General features: G+C 37.1%; 1 protein-coding gene across 7 annotated transcripts in view; it reads right to left on the bottom strand.

Annotated features, from left to right (window-relative positions):
* MCTP1 (multiple C2 and transmembrane domain containing 1) overlaps nt 1-20,951 on the bottom strand; it is a 228,381-nt gene that overhangs the window by 79,477 nt on the left and 127,953 nt on the right. For all 7 annotated transcript variants that reach the window (XM_021380048.1, XM_021380050.1, XM_021380049.1 and 4 more), the window contains 5 exons: nt 18,579-18,681; nt 16,349-16,451; nt 15,902-16,003; nt 15,479-15,553; nt 13,526-13,645 (listed from right to left, as the gene is read on the bottom strand). In XM_021380048.1, the coding sequence (XP_021235723.1) occupies nt 13,526-13,645; nt 15,479-15,553; nt 15,902-16,003; nt 16,349-16,451; nt 18,579-18,681 (503 nt within the window). The remainder of the gene's footprint in view (nt 1-13,525; nt 13,646-15,478; nt 15,554-15,901; nt 16,004-16,348; nt 16,452-18,578; nt 18,682-20,951) is intronic.

Below are 20,951 nucleotides of genomic sequence, written 5' to 3'. Positions count from 1 at the left end.
TTATGCCTCCTATATAGTTATCTGTAAATTACTTTAAGTTGCCTTTCCCACTGTGTGAACGTATTCATATTTTATTCTGTTCTCCCAATTTTTAATTGCATCAGAAAGCTCTGTGAGCACAGTTAGTGGTAATGTTCATGGGTTGCCAGAGAAAAATTAATAAAGGGAAAAGTTCCTACTAGTTGGCTCATTAGACTAACTAAATTTTGTATCATAAGCCTGTATCTTTTTATTAATTTTCTGGAGCACACTACTGGATCAAAACATGCAATGTCATTTTGTTGCCCTCTATTATTTTACACAAAAATATACGTTTTATTTCCATATAGGATTTTCTTAATTCACACTCAAAATTAAATTTCTCAAAAAAAATGGGGGTGGCACACGACTGAAAAACCCCTCCCCACCTTCCTGCCACTATTTTATGGCTAAAGGAAAGCAATGGCTTTTTGACTGTAGTAAAAATATTTCTGAGAAGGAAAAATCAAAAATGAATCAGACACGTATAAATATCACTGTTAATTTTGCTGTATACATGTGCCAAGTATGTACTTCTAATTTTTAAAGCTTAAGCTCTATAATCGTAGTAGTCTTCTAATGCAAAGTAACTCTGGTTAAACATTTATACATGGCTCTAGCACTTAAGCTGTGCACTAACATTCATTTTTTTCTTCAAATTGTAATATTATGTAGCATAAATTTTCCACCAAGAAAATCATTATTTTTTTTCCTTGTACTCTTCCCTGAAATGTTTACAAAGTTCTTCAGAACACCAAACAAAACTGAAAATATAAAATAAAAACATTTCCTTTATGAAAGCTCAATGACCTTTGACATCATTCACTATTTAGAAATCCATGAAAGAATAGATAACAAATATATGACTCACAAATTATCAATTATGAAAAATAATCTGGGGTAGAATGCTACACTAATGCAAAAAGATGGATTACTTGTCATAAACCAATAAAGCTTTTGTTTGCGAATCCAATATCTCATTTCTTTCCTTTGTGTTGGAAAACTTAAAATGATTTTTAAACTGCATTAACCTAAAAAAATGCAACTATCATAAAGGTGAACATTGAAAACGCCCCCAGAAACAATCTGTCATTTTTTAACCAATGTCTATTTTATTTTCAACAATCAGTTCTAAACATCAAAAGCCAGCAGACACTAGATCCATCACAGAGCAACCAGGTAGTCCTGTAGTTCAGGGTTGGATGTGGGGTGTTGGTTCAAACATCCAAGCCTTAAAGTGGTCTCACGGAAGTGCCATATTTTTCTCTGCCAGGCAGACAACAGAATTTAATTAGTCCATAGCTACATGTTAGAGCACAGGCAGTTTGTTTTGAAGCTCTCCTCCTGCATTAAAATTCTTCAGCTTTTGGGGTTTGCATTGCTCTCTGTACCTTGGGGGAACAGGAAAGGGAACACATAGGCTTTTTGAATCAGAGAAGTTAGAGAAAAAGGGGGTGTCCAGGGAAAATAAAATAAACACCGGCCTGGGAATACAACAGTGCCTTGTCATCAGCTGTTGTGGGGTTACCTGTGACAAATCCTGACCAGTGATGCAGCAGAGAATTCATTACATTCTTTGACTGGAAAATTACAGGACTGCTCAAATCAGGAAATAAACCAAGAGGAGCTTTATGTCCACACAGAAATCACAAACTCCCACCACAGCCTGCTCAGCCTTTTGACTTCCCTGAAAATTGTGAAGCCAGCATGTGTGGCACAACATCAAGAAACAAATACCCGCAGGAATGCAGCTGTGTGCATTTACAGGAATAACTGATATGACTCTTAGTTCTGGTTTAATTTGTGACCACTCTCACACAACTTTTGCTTTGCCTGTGCCAGAATTTACAGTCATCTTTGGCTGGCTAACTTCAGTCTGGTCAAGTCAAGACACCTGATTTTAAGCACAGTCATCCAGAGTTCGTAACTGTCTTGCACTGAGAGAAACAGTTGAATGATTTAATTAAAATAATTTAATTTAAATTAGGCATATTAGATATTCTAAGCAAAGGAGCAGAAGGGCGACTGCAGTGATCCGGAGGCAATGAAGCATACTAGCCAGAGATTCCCAGGTTCAGATCCTGGGGTCAGACATTCACTGGCTGCTCTCAGCCAGGGTTGGGAGTGTGCCTGGAGGTGGCTTTCCCTGCTTTTGGGAGAATGGAGGAGCAGGCTGTATGTCGGGGGGGATTAACTACATTGTCACTCACTAATGACAGCTGCCAGCTGATTAGAAACCACATTAAGTTCTTAACTTTAACTTTGCTAATCAGTAAGATCAAGCTTCTACAACTGGATTGATATTTTTTTCTATTAAAAAAAAGGGAAAAAAGAGAGAAAGGAAGAATGCGAAGCAAAGAGTTTGCACATTTGCCACTTAATCAGGACGTAAAGCATTGAGCAAGTGCACAACCGTGAAAGTAACGCTGCTGGAATAAAACACTCTGGCTGGCGTGCACCAGCTTCTCTAGCACCGTTTGGAAGGGTTGAGTGTTCCTCAGCACAAAGGCTTTAAACAATTAATAGCATTACTTCCTATCAAAAGATCATCAAGAATCAACCAATAAAAGAGAAATTTTATTTAAGCATTGTGACATCATATTTTCAAGAAAGCAGGACTTGAGAAAAAATGCTCTGCTGCATTTACTGAGAGAATGGGAAAAATAACAGATCATGCAACACAAAAAAATGCAAAAAACCCCCAACAACCTGAGTAGTCTAAACTGCAGTCATTCACCAAGAAGGCTGCTGGTCAAAGCAAAGTACGTGCCTTTGTTTTCAGGAACTTGCAATTTTGCCGTATTCACCACATAAACAGAAACCTCGCTTTTTCAATTGTTCTTTTAAAGTAAAGTCAAAACTAAAGTTGTCTAATGCAAAGGTCGCGATGAAATTTTTTCCTTTTTAACCCACGACCCCAATAAGACTGCTTTAGGAAATATAAGGGTTATGCATCCCTTTTAAAAGGCTTTAACAAACTCCTACTTCTGCCTTGCATTCTATACCATGTAGATCCTGTTTGCACCCATTCAGTACTAAATTACAGATAAAGTTACAGCAAATTTGTTTTCTCAGAAAAGCAGTGAGGCCTAATATCCCTAGAGTAACAACAGCCTTGTTTTTCATTCAGAAGTGGAGCAGGCATAATTTTCTCCCGGACACAAACGATTCCTGCAGTGACAATGGGCCCGTTCTTGCAGCGCTGAATGGGACGCGGCTCAGCTTGCGGGCGCTCAGGTAGCGCGGCGGGAGGGCACCCGGGTAGATAACTTCACGGGGCGGCAGCTCTCAACGCATCGGCAGCTTACAGAGCTGTATCTTGTTCTTAGCAACGTAACCCAGATGCCCCATAAAACTGGGCGCAGCTGGGGACAAAGCAACAACGTCTGGAAAGGTTAAAGGACTGACCTGCACCCAAAGTGGTTCCTGTACATGAAAAGGATGCCTACATACTGGCGACCTACCGGAGTGCTACATTCTCTTCCAAATGCTTTAGATAACAGACTGTGGCAGATAAATAATTTTTAACATGTTTTACTGGAGTGGTACTAGCAAATACTAATACCTAACTAAAAAAAACTCTGCTCAGATTGACTGCAAGTTGTAATGCTAAGAATACAGTGATATAAAGAGCTCAAACAAGCTCAAAAGAGACTTCATTAGCTGCTTGATCTTTAAGATAAATTCCTCCAGAATATTTATGTTTACTTACTACAAAATTATGATACTCTTCTAAAATATGAAAATCAAGCACATTTAGGGAATAGGCGTTGAATGTTCTTAATATGGCCTTATGCTGTTAATCATTATCTTGGGAAAATTAAATTGTGTTTTATATACTAATACTGTGACATTTTTATTAACTCATAATCCTTCTGCTAACAGTGGTGCTTTTAGCAAGTAATAATTAAGGTGGTAGCAAATATTAAAAATATCTGCCTTTAACTCCTTCAGTCATGTTAAAGGAATACAGTATCTGCTAGTACTAGTAGTTCTTTACGGAAAAGACCAAAAAGAATGTTCTGTACCAAAAAAGTATAAATGCTCTCCCTCCATTTCTTTTAAAGCTTTAATAGTCATTAAACGTAGCCCTTATAGTACTGATTACCTGTCCTCAAAGGAATTCACTGCTTTTGATCACTAAAAAGACATTTTTTCCTGGAAACTGAAGAATTTAGCATAAGAAAATAGCCTTCCAAATTTGTACACCTGTGCCATCTGATCTAGAGTAAGGAAGAGATTTTTCCCTCTGCCTTATAAATGAGCATCAGAAAGAGAGACCTCATGAGAGACAGAGAAAGAACAGAAATATTATACAAGCTGACTTTATTAAGATGAGAATAGTTCAGAAAGGAGTGTTTCAAACCAAACAGACACCATGCATTCATATATTATTCAAAGAATAAGAAATAAAAGTAAACAGCAAAATCTCCTGCATTACTACTGCCCTGGCTACTATTAAAGCAGAGATTTACCTCCAGCTTAATATGTTTATCCCTCAAGTTATATTTAGCAGAGACATACTTAGGGTAGAGAATCGCAGATATGCATTAATATTAGCTTGAGTTGCTTCTTTTTTTTCTTTTTCAATCATAGCTTTCCCAGGCATCCAGTGCCACTTCTTTTAACAATGAATGCAAAATATATATTCAGTATATCAAACCAGAATTAATTTTACTCCTTTTTGAGCATAATTCTTTGCTAGCTTTCTATTTTTCTTAAACGGGGTTAGGAAGTGTCTGCCTGTATTCATTAATGAGCAGTGTCTACTTACAGAGGCTAGTCAATTAGAATTGGAATACAAGCTCATCTAATCACAGCTACTATATGGCTGTGGAGAGAAAATCATGTCTCCTATTCAGTTGGTGCTGCACAGTAATTGCCCAAGAAGTTCCAATTGCATAATGGCAGTTTTAACAGATACCTTTGCAGTGCTAGCAACAGCTGTGAGAGCAGTGGTCAATGTCAAATAAACAAGACTAAATTATGACAGCTCTTTTTTGCTTTTGCAGATCAGGGGCTTTTTTTTTTTTTTTTTAACAGCATCTGTTTCTTTGGAAAGCAGTTGCTATCTTTTATCTCAGAATGGCTTTGGCCTATCCTTAAAGCCTATCCAGTTTCAGCCCCTGGCTATGGGTTGGGTTGCCACCCACCAGATCAGGACATACTCATCACTGGCCTCCACCTCACAACCCTCTGGTTGTGACAATCCAACCAGTTCCTCTTCCACTGGACAGTACACCCTTAAAATCTTTATATTTCCAGTTTAGAGATTAGAACGTTGTGTGGGACCATGTCAAAAGCCTTGCAGAAGCAACACAAGAGGTACAGTAATTCTGCTGATGATCCTCACGGAAATGTATGAACTTCAAAGACCTGACCTGGAGCTGCAAGCTCACTGAGTATCAGGTACAATCATTTGGTTTAGAGCTATTCATCCTTTTTTTTTTTCCTCTACAGTAACACTTCCGAGAACAAATTTAGTTATGTCTAACGAGTAAGTGTCTATATGTGCAGAGGAATAAAGAAAATCTACCAGTAAATCCAAAATAAATAATGCTTCTGCTATGTCCCCTTGTTTAGTGCAAAATTATTTGGGGATACAAGCATCAATTATTTTTCTTTTGAAAATTAAATTAAGTTATATAAAAAAACCATCTATGATGTCTATAGGTTTGAAGTCTATACTCATTGCTGGAACCAGTGTAAAAAGCTAACATGCAAGACAGGCCATAACTTACACCCAACCTTTACCAATAGCTAAGGCTACAGAAGGACTTTCTTCCCAACTTTGCAACCATTAGCCTGGCCTTAAATTAAGAAATTCAAGCAGATATTCTGCTTAGACTGTAAGTAGCTTGGTGCAGGCCCGTAACTCAGCACTTCAGCCTTGAGCTAGCACCCAGAAGGGAGAGGGAAAACGACATGGAAAGCCATCCCAGAGAGGCACCAAGGTAAATACTTTCTTCAAAGCAGGGATTTAATACTAGCTTTTCAGGTGCAGAGAACATCTGCACAGAAACAAAACTTAACCTGAGTTAACTGTAAATAATGTGCTGTACACCTTATGCCCAATTGAGAAGAAAAATGAAAAATCTAAACTTAAGTATTCTCCTGATACACCACGCTTCAGAGATTTGCCCACTTGAAACTTCAAGGTTTACTCTGTACACAGACACGCACTGCCCAAAGCAAAGGGCATTGTCTAGTGCTACTGCTTTTATCCACTCCATTGAAGTTCCTCCAACTGAGAAAACAAGGAGTTTTCCCATGTTAGTCATAACTGTCCAAGTGTTTCATAGGACCTTCCTCCATGTATTGTAATGGAGTTCAAGCAAAAATGAAGCTTCTTGGATGGGAAGGGCACCTTACAGTAAGGAGGAAGGCAGAGTGGCTGCAAGAAAGGGAATAGCAGAAGAATGTGTGCCACTTTCAGCATGACTGGAGCTAGGAGGAGCTGAGCAGCATCACCTTGAGACACCAAGCTTCAGGCCTGAAGCATGGAGGTCTTGGAAATGATGGCTCTCAGGCAACGTTTGTCACTTCAATCTCTCACTGTCCCAAGGGGAACAGATAAATCATTCACTCTCCATGCCAGTTCTGGATACCACATGTCACATGTACCTATCACCTCCCTCATTCTACTAACCAGTGGGAAGTATACAACAACACTCTTTTGTCAAAATGTAGGATAAAGCTGTGAGTGGCAGATTGTCACATTTTAGGAATATGCTGTAAAGCTTCCTGGGTAATTTTTGCAATGGTTACTTAAGGGTATATATCTTTTGAGGCTTTATTTACAACACCAATAAGACCAATTACTGTTAGTCATTCAGCAGGTGCAGCACTACTAGAAACAAGGTGTTTTTTTTTTTTCTGATTAATGGTCTTTATTTCCTTTTTGGCATGGATTTCAGTTTCTGCAATCAAAATCAAAATTATAAAATTGCATGCTAAACAACGTAAGTGGTACATACATTTTAATTATGTATATTTGAAACATTATGAAGTGTTTTCTCTCCAGTAAAACTGAGCACACTGAAAATATCTTACTTGTTCTCGATTCTTCCACCCAAAGACAGATGTTTGTAGCTACCATCTACATGCCTACTAAACAAAGGAACTTCAGCTTCCCTGAGGGAAGAAACTGGTAGCTTCATTTTTGAACAAGTTGTTTTTATAACCCTACTGCATGCTGTTTTCAGAAGCTTTTAAAACACTGCTTTTCTGTTTGATTTCCCTCATTTGGACTTCTCTTGCTATATCATATCTGGATTCTGCCTTTTTGCTATACTGAAACCGTTCATAAAATATTGGATTGTATTATTTTAATTCTTGCAAGGTCCAGCCAAGTTGACATTGACCACAGTTCTTTCATTTTAAATAAAAAATTATAATACTGCTCCTAAGATAACATTTATTTATTTTTAATCAGGAGAATGTTGAACACTGAAGAAGGAAGAGACAACAAGAACACAAGAACACATGATGACTGCTTGCAGTGCAGCTCCTATCTGGTCACACAGCCATGTGGTGAGATGCAACCATCCTGCACCTCACTCTTCCAGTAACACCAAGCAGCTGGAGCCTCAGGGGATGTCTACAAGCTGCTTGCTGCAGGAGATCCTCCAGAGCCATACATGGTTGTTACCTCACTTGTCTTTAGCAGTCAGAGGCAAAGGAGGTTAGGCATAACAAAATCCCAGACTGGCTGAGGTTGGCAGGACCTCTGGGTCCATCTGGCCCAACCTCTGCTCCAGCAGGGACATTCAGAGCAGGGTGCCCAGCACCACGTCCAGGTGTCTTATGGAGATCTCCAAGGAGACCCCAGAGTTTCTGGATCCCTGTCCCAGTGCTCTGTCAACCACTGGCACTCAAACATCATGCATTATTTTCATAAGAAAAATATGAAGTTAAAATTACCAAATCCATTTTTTAATAAAAAATTATACCAGTTTTTTTTCCAATATTGTCTGCATATTGTTTACAGCACATCACTAACAGTGTATTGATACCTATTTCTTTGATCTTGCATATTCAAAAACTGGCCTAGTTGCACGTGAAAGCAACATCATTTCAAGGTATTGCTGTATGGAACTTACTCTAGAACCAGGATCACAAACTGCATGATTTGGCTAGCTAGTTTTCTGCTCATGTCACTGCCTAGAGAAGAAACTGAGGCACGTTTTAAAAACTTTTTGGGTAACACTAAATATAGGATGGCAACCACTTTTCTTAATTTCTGTAATTTTTGACTAATCTCATTTTAGTGAATTGGGCTTTAACAGCATTTTAAAAGTTTTGGTAAACAAGTAGTTTACAGCACAGTTGACAGTCTTCTAAGCAGTGAGACAAGTAAAAATAAGTGGGAAGAACACTCTGGTAGTTAAGGCAACGTCCTGTAGGGATACCAATGCCTTTGTCTGCTGTGTGTTTCCTGTTTAAGAAACAGTAAAGGCTCTTCACCTTAACTGTGCATGCAAAATGAAGGAAGTATTTCCACACAATACATGGGAATTTTTGAGATGAAATACTTCAAGATTATGAAGAACTCAGAATGGAAGCTAGATAAGTACCCATAACAGATATCAGGTGAAACAAACACCTATGGGTTCAATTTAAGTACCTAGAGGCAGAGACAGTGCCATTTATGTTGTCCTGGTGTGGGTATCCCAGTCTCTGGGACGGTGACCACAGATGTAACACAGATACTAAGACAGAAACTTGCTCTCCCAGAACAGCTGCTGGATGGCATGAAGGATACATGATGCTACCTGCAGTGGCACCAAGTCTGCACTGAGACAATGAATCACTCTAGCAAACTGGTTCAGCAAATATGAATTCACTCTTTGAAGGAAGTAAAATGAAAGTAAACATTAAAAAGAAATACTAGAGGAGAGTATTAAACATCTAAATATTTCCTAGTCCTTCCATGCATCAGACTTGCAAGCACACAATGTGCCAAACACATCACACCTCAGAAATCATCACAGTGCTGAAGTAGACATAGATTGATGACAGCAAGATTTTCCACATCAACATCTCTCCTCAATTGCTACTATTAAGCACATACAGATTTTTAATGGCTGCTGGTGATGGAGTGTTCAATAGTCACATATACCAGGGTGTATATATATGTTTCTCTCCTAATTCCCTGCCCAAAACCTGGCACACAGCTTTTTTTTTTTTTTTTTTTTTTTATTACAAGGTGTTGAAGAAAAGTCAAATCCCACCGTGTATTTGCAGCAGTCTCACACAGTTCTGATGGTCTACTGAAAATCAGGAAATGGAAACAGGATTTAGATCACTTTTCTTTCTGTCTGGCTTTACTTATGGAAAAGCAGAATGACAACAGTCTGTTGTATCTCATTCTCTTTCCTGTTCATGGGGATGAAAAGCTGAAAGGCTCTTGTGTGCGTGCCCTGCATCAAAAATAAATCTTGTACCTGGCTTTGCCACTGCTATGTTACCCTACCTCTGCAAATCTATCTTTTGGGAGCAGGCATTTTTGACGCCAATAGGAATTTTGGAAAGGCTTCTCAGGACAAAAAGCTTTTTTGTTTTGTTTTGTTTTTCAACTATCTTACCAGCGCTTTATCCAGTTTTGAATTCTAGGCAACAGGTGGCAAAGACAATCCAACAATCCAGTGAACCATTTCACCTGGTTTAGTAAAAATCAGTTTGACAGTGTTTATATGTTAGATTCTCAAAAATGGTATTCACAAAAAGAAAATCTTGTTAAAGTTGTTAAATACATCTCATAAAATTCTCATAAAATTACAGTGTTTTAAAAAAAGTTTAATACTTAAGCACATTTCTACTCCTAATGGTACCATAAACTTAATTTTTTTCCTTCAGCTTTTAGTGAAATTCACTTTTGGAATACATAATAGTGAGCATTTCCCAATACAATAGGAAAAAGCTACGCAAGTTGACAAAATTATATTACAGTCTCATTTCCCGCTGGTGGCCAGTTCTTTTTTACTTCTATTTTCTTCTTCACTTGCATTAACTACTATGACACCACCACCTAAGTGGTGCATGTGCAAGAGAACTAACACTTAATCAAAGGCCAGGGACTATTCTGTCATTTCTGCACAAGAATTGTATATCATTAGAAGACAGAAAGTGATTTAGACCTGACATATGACTAAGATGCAGGGTGCATCATTGTATCAGTATTTCAGAGCTTAAGAAAGAAAAATACTTTCTGTGTGCATGTATACACACGTATAGAAAGATTAAGAGGAATAAGAATATGTTCACAAAAAACTTTAATTTGAGGACATACTGAAAAGTCTGCGTGTGATCAGGTGAGGGTACTCTGCTTCCTAATTGGAAAGGAAACAAGTTTATTTTATGAGTAACAGTTGTATGTTCAAGCAGGCAATCAAGGTGCTTTACTGAGGCCATTTTGGGATACCAAACACGTTGAAGATTAAATATTCACTCATATTTCATATTCAATATTCTTCTAAGTAAAATATGTGTCTCCTTTTAGCTACTCAGTTATGAATTGTACTTTAAAGGTAAGGGGACATTTTTGATAATACACATCTTAAACTTTTCATTAAACTACCAAATTTAAATTCTACCTTTTTGTGCACTCTGACATTTTTGTCTGGCATTTTCATTAATTTTGCGACATACATAAATGTAGCTGAAATGTTAACTGATCAATACTTTGTCTCTCTCATGTAGCACTAGAGCGAAGCTCCCCAAGGACCACGCAGCAGTACAGAAATTAAATGTGTAAAATATCAAATGCTAATGTTAAACACAGCAGCACTTATTGTATAACGACTGAAAAGGCTAAAAGAATTCCAAATGGACAGATGGTAGCACAAATTATCTACAATCACATTTAAAGATTAAAGTTTGTCCCATAAAATAATTCATTGACTCATGTTGAAGTGTGTCCTTTTACTGATAGCTCAGTTGTCCAATTATTTTTGTGCTCATTATGGTGAGAAATGACAGTACTGGAAAAAGAGTACACACTTTTTTCCCCCTGCGTTGCACACACTGACATCTGCAAGAACACAAATGTCTGGCCAGGAAACTGATGGAAATTAGGCCCAATTTAGTAGACATTTCTCTGCCCACAGTAGATTAAAGAAAAAACAACAACTTTTGCATATTCTAATACAGTTCTTGTGCCTCAAGCATAGTGTATTAATTATGGAGTATGAAAATAAACTTCCAAACTAATCTAGAATTTTTTTTGAAGTAAATTTACAGCAAGAGCTCTCTGCACATATTCTGTTCTTTTCTAATGCATTTACGTGCTTCGGAAGTGTAACTGCAAACTGATAACACACTCCTTTATTTAACCAGAAAGAAAGAAGGAGGGTAGAATATAAAATCTGGTATTTCAAATCCAAAGTCACATAACTGTAGTCAGACCAACCTAAGTCTCATGAGCTATTTGCAAATATATATGAATATCTGAATTAAAAAAGTCCACAACAATAGTATGTCACAATAACTTCAGCACCAAAAATTTTTTAAAAAATTACATCCAGATAGCAATTATTCTTCTCCTGTGAATTTCTGAGGCACAAGAAGAAAAAAAAGGAAAAGAAAAAAAAGAGAAAAAAATGTCATTCACAAAATCCCCAGTGAAAGCAATGCAGTAAAACAGAAACAAACAAAATACTGTCTGAGCTGGGAAATGCATAATCTGGAATGCTGAAAACTTCTAGGTCTCTGTACTTCTAGGTAATAGCATGTGAAACACCAGTTATTGAGCTGATAGGTTTGGATAGCTTTGAGAAAGAATGAGTAAGGTGCAACATGATAAAACATTCACAAAGCACTTCATTTTTAAAACAGGCTGTCACTAATTTAGATTTTTGAGTAATATGGGTTCTATAGTATAAGTAATCAGTACTCAGCACTTTTTAGACTCTTCTACTAACACTGTGATTCTCCAAGAAGAATGACTTCAAAAAAAAACTGGTGAACACTTCAGTGTGAAAATAGCATAAAGCAGATAACTATGTTTATTACAGTCATCATTTTTATCAAGGCTTTCCAAGGGTAATCCTGCTTTCCAGGGCTTTTACTAATCATAATTAACCCATTATACTTGTGAAAACTGAGCTAGTCAAATAGAACTTCTTCATATATCGTCTTCTGTAAGAAAGGCCCCACTGGAAAGCAAAGAGATGGGGTGAGGTATGAGGAAGCAGTATCTGTATCTGTAACACTAAGAACTTCGGGAAATCTGAGGTCTGAAAAGTCAACCCTCACATACTTAACTTGTGAAATGGTTGTAAATTTGTACTGGGATATCATCTATCAACATGTGTCTTCAAATTCAACAAGAAGAAAGAAACAGCTAGTTTAAAAGTTTACTTCTAGCGCATTATTTATTAGTCTGCCTTCAGGGCTGGAAACCTGCAAAACGGCCTATTTCTCATCTTCTTTCTGGGACTGACATTTCACTGTGACATGCTCTAACCTTTGGGAGACAACTTCAAGAGGAGACAAAATTTGTACAATAGGGAAGAGATGAAAATGATACATACAACTTTTTTAATAGAATCTATTGAATTCCAGTTTAACCTGTGTGCAAGCACCGCTCAGTATTACATGCACAACTGTGAAAGTGAACCACTCCCAAGACAAGTTATGAGATTCCTCATGGACCAATGATAGCTATGAATCTCCAGAAAACAACTAAGTTCAAACTTTACAGTCATGATGGAAGCTCATGTAGATTTGACTCAGCTAATAAAAAATATGCTGCAGATGTTTTGTCCTACAGAACGATGATGTGATCCTTGGACAGAATAACATCAGATTGAGAAGCAGGGACCAAGCCCTTGGATGCAGATCTGTATACATCCATAAAGTCACACTACAATGCAGACAGAATATATTCACAACTACCACACAGCAAAATAACAACTAAAAGAAAACTAAAAAGACTCAGGCTTTTAAGCATATATAATCAGGAAGACGTCGCTATTGCAATGCTCTAAAACTACAGCAATAAAATAACAGCTCTCCCCACCCGAATCCAGTACATTTCCAACTATGACACTGAATGCATTCTGTAATTGAAAACCAGCATGATTTAAGTGCAACACAACTTTTCCATTGCCACAGCAGTGCATCAAGAGAAAGAAAGAATCTCACTGGCCAAAGAGGACAGGAAGTCATTTCATTTTCCTTACTGCAATAGATAGCAGGTAGGTATTCCACATGCATATTAATCTGTGAAAAGCTAAATATGTATAGTTCAGTAGGTATATTGTGTTGTATCACGCTTTTTATTTGCACATTTATATATATATTTAGAAGACCATATTGTTTGTGTGACATCATACAATTACTTTTCAAAAATATGAATAAAAATGATTTGTGATATCCTCTTAGTTTTAAATAAAACTTCAAATGAAACAAGCAATCAGAAACCTCAATGTGAACACTGCATCATCTCTCATTCTACAATGTAAATATGCAATGGTGATTAATAGTAATATAAAGAAGATCATACCAAAAAAGCAGCAAGACTTCTTGGGGGTGAATCCCAGTCAAAGCAACTGTTAATGTAGTAGGCGGCGTTTATGAGCACCATGACACAACGCTTCATGCGAATGAAGTTTCTTAATAGCAGCTATTAAAAAGATGAAAGAACAAAGATGTTTCAAAACCCCGAAAGCTTCAGAAGAGGTTCATCCTTATAATATTCTCATTGTTAATTTGGGCAAAGACTGAAAAAAGTGGCATGGTCTAACTCACACAAAGAGAATATTTTAAAATTAGAGACACTTGGAAGAGAGAGAATTATCTTTAGATAAGTGTGTAAACTTTTATTTGTTGAATTTATTTCTAACTGATAAACAGATTGTTCTCTTCACTTTCACAGCTTAGTGGCAACTTGAGATTTTAAAAAAGCCACTTGATAAACATCGTGAAGAATTTTGTTATCATCATATCAGAATTTTATCGAGCAGGTGACACTGTCCCATTCTTAAGTATTTAGAAAATTCTTACGTTTCTGAATAAAAAGATGCTAACCTGAAACCATGCAAAATCACTTCTCTAAGATCAACTGTATCCTTTACATCCAAATTTTATCCTTCAAAACAAATTCTCATCATCACCATGTGGTAAGCGTTTTATCAAAGTAACTTTAACTGCATCTACATCAAAATGAAATATAACAGGTTTATGTTTTAATTCAGGAGATTACCCTTAAGTCTACTAAAGTGGCAAAACATTCGATCAAAATAAGCGTACAAAAACAAGTTATTCATTCAATTTCTGTGTTGAATAGCACAGAAAATGCTGTGTAGATACATTCTCTCCCAGAACTTCTGGGTCTTTTGAAATGCTATTGCATTACTGATATATAAAGAATTCTTTTTTTCCTCTAGGTGTTACTGTGGTGGGATGTGCTACGTAAGTTAAAAACAAACAAACAAACAACAAACAACACTCCAAAACAAAACCTAAACACCAGCTGGATATTTAAAGTGTATTCCTCCTGCAATCTGCAGAAACCTTGACGCCATTTTCTCTTATGAAAGCCCACAGAAGAATGCATCTTGAATAAAATGCCTTCCTGTTTCTTCACTGGCATAACAGTGAAAAATGCAGGATTAGTAACCTCTTTAGCCAAAAGAGTAAAGAAAGAAATATTCTGCCTTTTGAAAAATGTTTAAGGAAACATAGTGAATAGCTGATATACAATTCAACCAGCAGACCACACAAATTATGCTCAATTCTGCAATTTTTCTGCAAAGTAAAAATCGGTTCAAAGACTTGTCTTTTCGTTAACGAACAAAATATCTTACTGCTACAATTCAACCAAAAGCCCAGTTCTCCCACATAAAATAGATCATTCATGTTAAAAGAAAAACTGAAACAAAAGTAGTTCAGATGCAGAAAAAGGTAAAATGTGTGTTTAAATAATGTTTAATGAAATATTAAAACTATCGGTGGAAAGAACATCTAGGAAAAAAAGAAACAAGGTCCACACATTTCTTACCCAGATAGCTCTGAAAAGTTATAATGAGTTTTAGTTTGCCTTCAGTTTGGATTCAAACTTTACTCCATGAACTTATTTAAAATTTGGGACAAAAATGCTTAATGTCTCTCTACCACACACACAAAAAATGGAAGTCTTTCAGGTCAAGGTTAACAGCAAAAATTTATGCAAGACTTAGTTTACATGCACCTGCACTATAATCTGATATGTGTGGAACCTGATGTTTTGAACTGTGTTCTTATTCACTTATTTCACGGAAATTAAGTTGCAGTTTATAAAGAAGAGATACAATAAAACCATGTATTTTGTTTCTGCCTCATTCTACCTATCATATTCTTTTGTAAACAGGTAATGAAAATGTTATTCTTTACCCTCAGCAGTGTGATACCAGATATTTAGATGTGCACACTCAATATTAAGGCTTTTGGATAGGCTTAGTGTTTCATTACTCTTTACCTGTTTAGACAGTCTGTTTTCCTCTTCAATGTACTTCTGTTCTTTGGGCATTAAGGTTCGTATGCTGGCTTTCACCTACGCATTAAAATATATGTCAGTACTTCAAGCTTACTTGCTCCCAACTAATAGCACATGCTCCGATTTGCAAAAATTACGAAGTTTCAAAGTCACATCTGCCAAACCCAGGACACACAGATGCACACAGAGGCAGAGGCTGCTGCTTCGTGCATTACCAGCAACAGTAGCAGCAGCAACAGCAACAAAAAGAGTGGGTGTGCCAGGCAGTGGCAGAAGAGCATTCTGTGGTATACATCAAGGTTTAGAGAAAATGAGGAATGACAGAAATTCTCTACAAATCGGGAACAAAAGCTTTCATGAAACTGAACTCTTTAGCAGTACAAAAAAGCCAAAGTTAAGACTTACAGCATTAAAAATCACATCTATTTCAAGATAGATGACCCCCTTTGTTGGCCCTGTCAGCTGCTTGTTTTTCAAGACGTAGGCTTTCTGTTCACCATTTTGAATCTGCAGGAAAAGGACATGACAGCCGTCTGTCTCACGGTCTCTGCTGAATACCCCCCCCTGGTGACCCCTGACCCCCAGCTGCTGAAACTGACAGAGAACCCAAAACAACTATGGCAAGTCTGACAAGTACCTGTTCATTACCAGGACCGAGTCTGTCAGGAAAAATTAACTATCATGGGATTCAACATGGCCGTGAATGGAGTATGTTAAAATTTTAGTGTTCTTATTACAGACCTTGGTTGAGAAATGACAGACACAGAGCTGCAAATTTTTTCTCCCTTTTTTTCTTTCTCCCTCCTTCAGCAGGAAAAATGCAGAGTGGTGTGTCAGGTGAATGAAACTTACAGATAGCAGTGGTATCGCAACTTTGCCTAGAAAGTCAGCACTCCGATCGCGGTCCTCATCATAAACGGTCACTTCAAGCACTGAGTGGATGTCTTTAATATTGCTACAGAGGAAAAAGCAGACATGGAGGAGAGAATTCACCTACGCCAGCAGTTACCAAGTGCAAAAGGGTAGCAAAGCCAGAAACCCATGTATTTTGTCAGGTCATGGGCAGAGAGCAAAATTCAAGTGAATTACGCATCCCTCTGTACAACCCAAGCGCTCTCAAGGAGCTGCAGCAACTGCGTGCTCTGCAGGGTTTTGCCAGAAGTTCTCTGAAGGAGGTTGCTTTAAATTTCCTACCTGGCGCTAGCACTGCGTGAGCTGCAAAGGGAGCCAGCGTGGAGCAGCGCTCGGGATTTACTTCAGCAGGCAGCAGGCTAAGAGCCTTACAGCCACCTTCAAACACTGCTACTTTTGCTGTAATTCCTACCACAAATACTGTGCTATCTGCAGGTTTCTAAGTAAAACAATCATCAGATATATGAGAGCATCCTTGTACGGAGAATGAGCTCTTTAATTTGAAAATCCTTGCTTAATTACATACATACAGCAGTCATTACAACAAATTAGGGAAAAGCAATGAGAAGCAATGCATTTTTCAGCTAGTTCTCTTTCTTGCCTGCAAGCTATTAAACACTCCACCAACACGCACAACAAACATCACTGTAAAATGCAGACTCTCGAGTGAAAAAATCACATTCCTCATTGAGAGAAAAGATACCAAAATTGTTTGAGAGAAGTCATCTTTGAATACACTGATGATTCAGGAAACAGGAATTCAAGGACAGCACTTCAAATTCACTAAAATATATACCTCCAGATAAACGGCGTAACTATTCCAAAATTAAATGACAAATTTGAGAATAACTGATAAACATGTAGGATAGGTTAAAACTTTCTTTGAAGGTCATTTAGAGTTTCTCCATTTGTTTCCTGACTAGTCTTTTGTCCTCTATAAAACAGGCAGTTCCTTACGTAGAGAACACTGTCAAGCAGCGCAGGCTGATTAGTTACTGGCTCTATAAATAGATGATTAAAAATAAATTAATGAAGAATTTAGCATGTTTGCACAGACACATAGATAAGAACTATGTTAATAAGCTAATGAGAACTACAACTATTGTTGAAATTTTTTCTTTTGTTCAGAGATCATTCCTGAGAGCCAACTGCAAGGCAAGGAAAGCTGCGGGTGCCAAGTACACAAACAACAAATGTCGGGGAAACAAACACAAAGATTAAAGTCAGATTGTGCTTTGAGATCAAGGACAAAACATAACATTTTCACTTATGATAAAGTTAGATAAATGCACACAAAGCTAAAGCCTCTATTGGTTTTGCAGTGGATTACTAGATTTCAGCAGCAGAGGAACCTGCAGCTGATCAGTTTTCTACTCACTGATGTCACACTGCAGTCAGAGAGAGAGAAACTGGGAGGAAAAAACGGCAGCAGAGCAAGAAAAATAACAGGGACATTTTGTTGGTGGAAGACTTTTCTGTTTTATCAAAATCTTTTACAGTCTTCAAATTAACAGAGGAAAAAAAAATACTGTGTCACTTCCCAATAAACTAAACATTTAAGACTGCATTTTGCCCAATAGCAGCACTGCACTATTATGATGCTAGAACACACTGTGAGAAATGCAGTTGGCAAATGGAAATAATAAGTGGAGTTCATACAAACATACAAAGATCATAATTCAGAAAAGTATGAATGAATTTAAAATTCCTCCTTTTTCACAGTTTTCTAGTGTTTACTAAAGTTACAACGTTTTACCAGAGCTCACAGTATTCTTTCTTTCTCACACAAATCTTCAGGGTCAAAATCACTCTGGTTCTTGAAATTTCCACTGAAGATTGCAGGAGTCCAGAATGTTCAGCATTTCGTATTGTTGGTTTACCAGACACAGATTTTGCTTTTTTTTTTTTACTTTTAAAATGGCATATTTTTTATATTTTAAAAGTTTAAAAGTTTATATTTTTTTCATGTTTTTAATTCTCAGAAAAGTATTCACCTGTTTACTTCAGAAACAGCAGTCTGTCATCAGACATCACTTTCATTGGAACTGGTAGTAAAGATCTTTGACTTATATATACTTTCTCTTCAAAAAAAATTAAGAAAGAAGGAAAAAAACCACAAATGAACCCCAAAATAAAAAGAATCAAACTCTTACAAAACCCGGACACCTACAATGTGAAGACCTTGTTCCATTCTGGGTTGAGGTTCTTGTAGACGGTATGTGTCAGCAGTCTGTCATTGTTCAATTCAACTACACAAAATGGGTCGCTTTTACCTATTAAGAGAGAATTTGCAACAAACTTTATGAATTGAGAAAACTCACTGTGAGCAACTTTAAAATCAAGATCACTTGTTTTTCTAAGCTGCTTTTTAAGTCACTCAATAATTAATTCAGGTAAGTCTTACGATGATGTTGAATATAATACAGGCCATAACAGACTGTTCATCCCTGTAATCTATTAACATTTTTCAATGAAAAAACATCTTTTTTGTGAAGGCAAAGGGAAAGAGGAAGAAAAGGAGAGAAACGAAAATATTGCCATACTGTTTTTTCCAATCAAAACAAGCATGTTCCCAAAAGGTGCCAAGCACCCTTCTGAGACAACTAAGAGAACTTGAATTGTGCCAAACCTATGTTGACTGGAATGATAACACAACTAGAAGATTTTGATATGTTGGAAATTTATTATTCCATACTATTTGTAATAACATAGCATCTATAATACTTATCCAAAGATTACTATGCCTGACATGTTTCATGCTGTATAAATCTTTTCCCCAAAATCAAAAAGCCTTAAAGACAGTCTCAGATAAAAGCCTAACACCAGAGAAAATAGGCAAGTACAATTAAGCAATGAGACAATATCAGCTGGAATGATGGCCTGTAGTCTCAGCACAGCAGAAGCTCAAATACGGTTGAGATTTTTGTATACATTAATGCAGAGTGAAGTAGCTTTGCAGATATTTACAAGAAGGTCCCTCAGCATGAAAGCCAACACATGAGAAAGTATGAAGATGCTGCTTTGAAAATTTAATACACAGATAATGAAAACAACATACTTGACTGGGTATTGAAGTTGTTGGTTTGTTTTTTTAATATAAAGGAAAAGAATGGGAAAGGAAATGTGTGTGGGGAATGCCTCTGAATGTGTGGCACCTTAGACTCCATTCCTTACAGAGAGATGTACTCAACTACCACTCAGACAGGAAGAAAAACCACTCTGACTATAAGTAGGGGGAAGATGCAGAAGTCACGCTAAGCTTTTTCTTAGATATCTACAGCACCAGGGTTTGTATTTGGAAAGGAAAAGAAAGAAATCTGACATCTGAATCACATGTTCAGCAACAGTTTACCTGTGTAAAAAGGGAGCTCTCCAAAGAGGGAAGAAGCAAAAGAAGAGAAAGAATTCAAGGGCATCCCTCAAATTTCCTGGAAGGGTAAGAATGTATAGATCTGAGGAACAGCTATGATGGAAGGAGCAATCATGAAAAGACAAGGAGTCATGGTGTGAAGACAGATGCAGTAAAGAGACATTAAAGGGAATAAATCATAGTGCAGAATAAAGTTTTACATTATGGCATCAATGATGATAACTGTAAATGCTGGCCAAGGCAGAGGGATGCTCTCTCTCTTAGTTTGATTTCATCCAGTAGCGGAAAGGAACAATCTGATGCTCACCGTTTTACTATTAAACCGATTAGCAGAATGAAACTTCATTCACAACCAGACATGCTTCTGGCAAATTTGAACTCTGAAAAGTGATCATGCTACTAGCCTGGCTGACTTCTGTGTCTGACAGTTGCCCTCAGCACAGAATACAAGTGTACGTATTATTTTCATTAAGGCTACAAAGCTGGAAAATATATTGCTACTCCCAGAACCCAAAGAAGCTTTTTCTGTTGGAAATTAAGAACTGAATTGCACATTACAGAGTGGGTCACTCTTGTCTCTGGACTTTATTTGGGTGGCAGTGTTGGAAAGGTATCAAGTGTTGCATTGGCCTTCCACAGTCAAGTCTAGCTCACTATGCAATTGCATTTCACAGTGTCTTCAATAATTCCGTCATGCTATGTCATGTATTATAAGAAGCTATAAATCGATTAGCTCAATGGGGCTACATTAATGATATTAGGAAGGCATGTAATTTGTTTCATACCTTATACAAATGACAATTAAATCAATATTTAGACAAAACTGTCCAGGGGTCAAATCTTCCAAACTGCAACATTGATTCAGACTACATCAGAGGTTAATGTGCATATTATTAACTTTAATGACAAAGAATAATTGTTTTAAACACATTGTGAACTACAGTTAGAACAGATGTTTACCTTTCCCAGAACACAGAATATCACTGACTCTGTCCCATTAAACTTGAAAAAGGATTAGTTCTTTAGTCACTGTAACAATAACACAAAAACAAAAAACAAACAACAAAAAACAAACTATAGGGCAGTTACAGTAACAAGGGAAAAGTGACAAAGAAGGTGAGTTGGGTGTTTTTGTTTTCTCTCTTTTTTACTGCCTCAGTCATACAGAATAAA

Source organism: Numida meleagris, chromosome Z (assembly GCF_002078875.1).
Source record: "Numida meleagris isolate 19003 breed g44 Domestic line chromosome Z, NumMel1.0, whole genome shotgun sequence".
In the NCBI taxonomy this organism is placed as follows: Eukaryota; Metazoa; Chordata; class Aves; order Galliformes; family Numididae; genus Numida; species Numida meleagris.
Note: the sequence above shows the minus strand (reverse complement) of the source record. Positions and strands in the feature narration are given on the sequence as shown.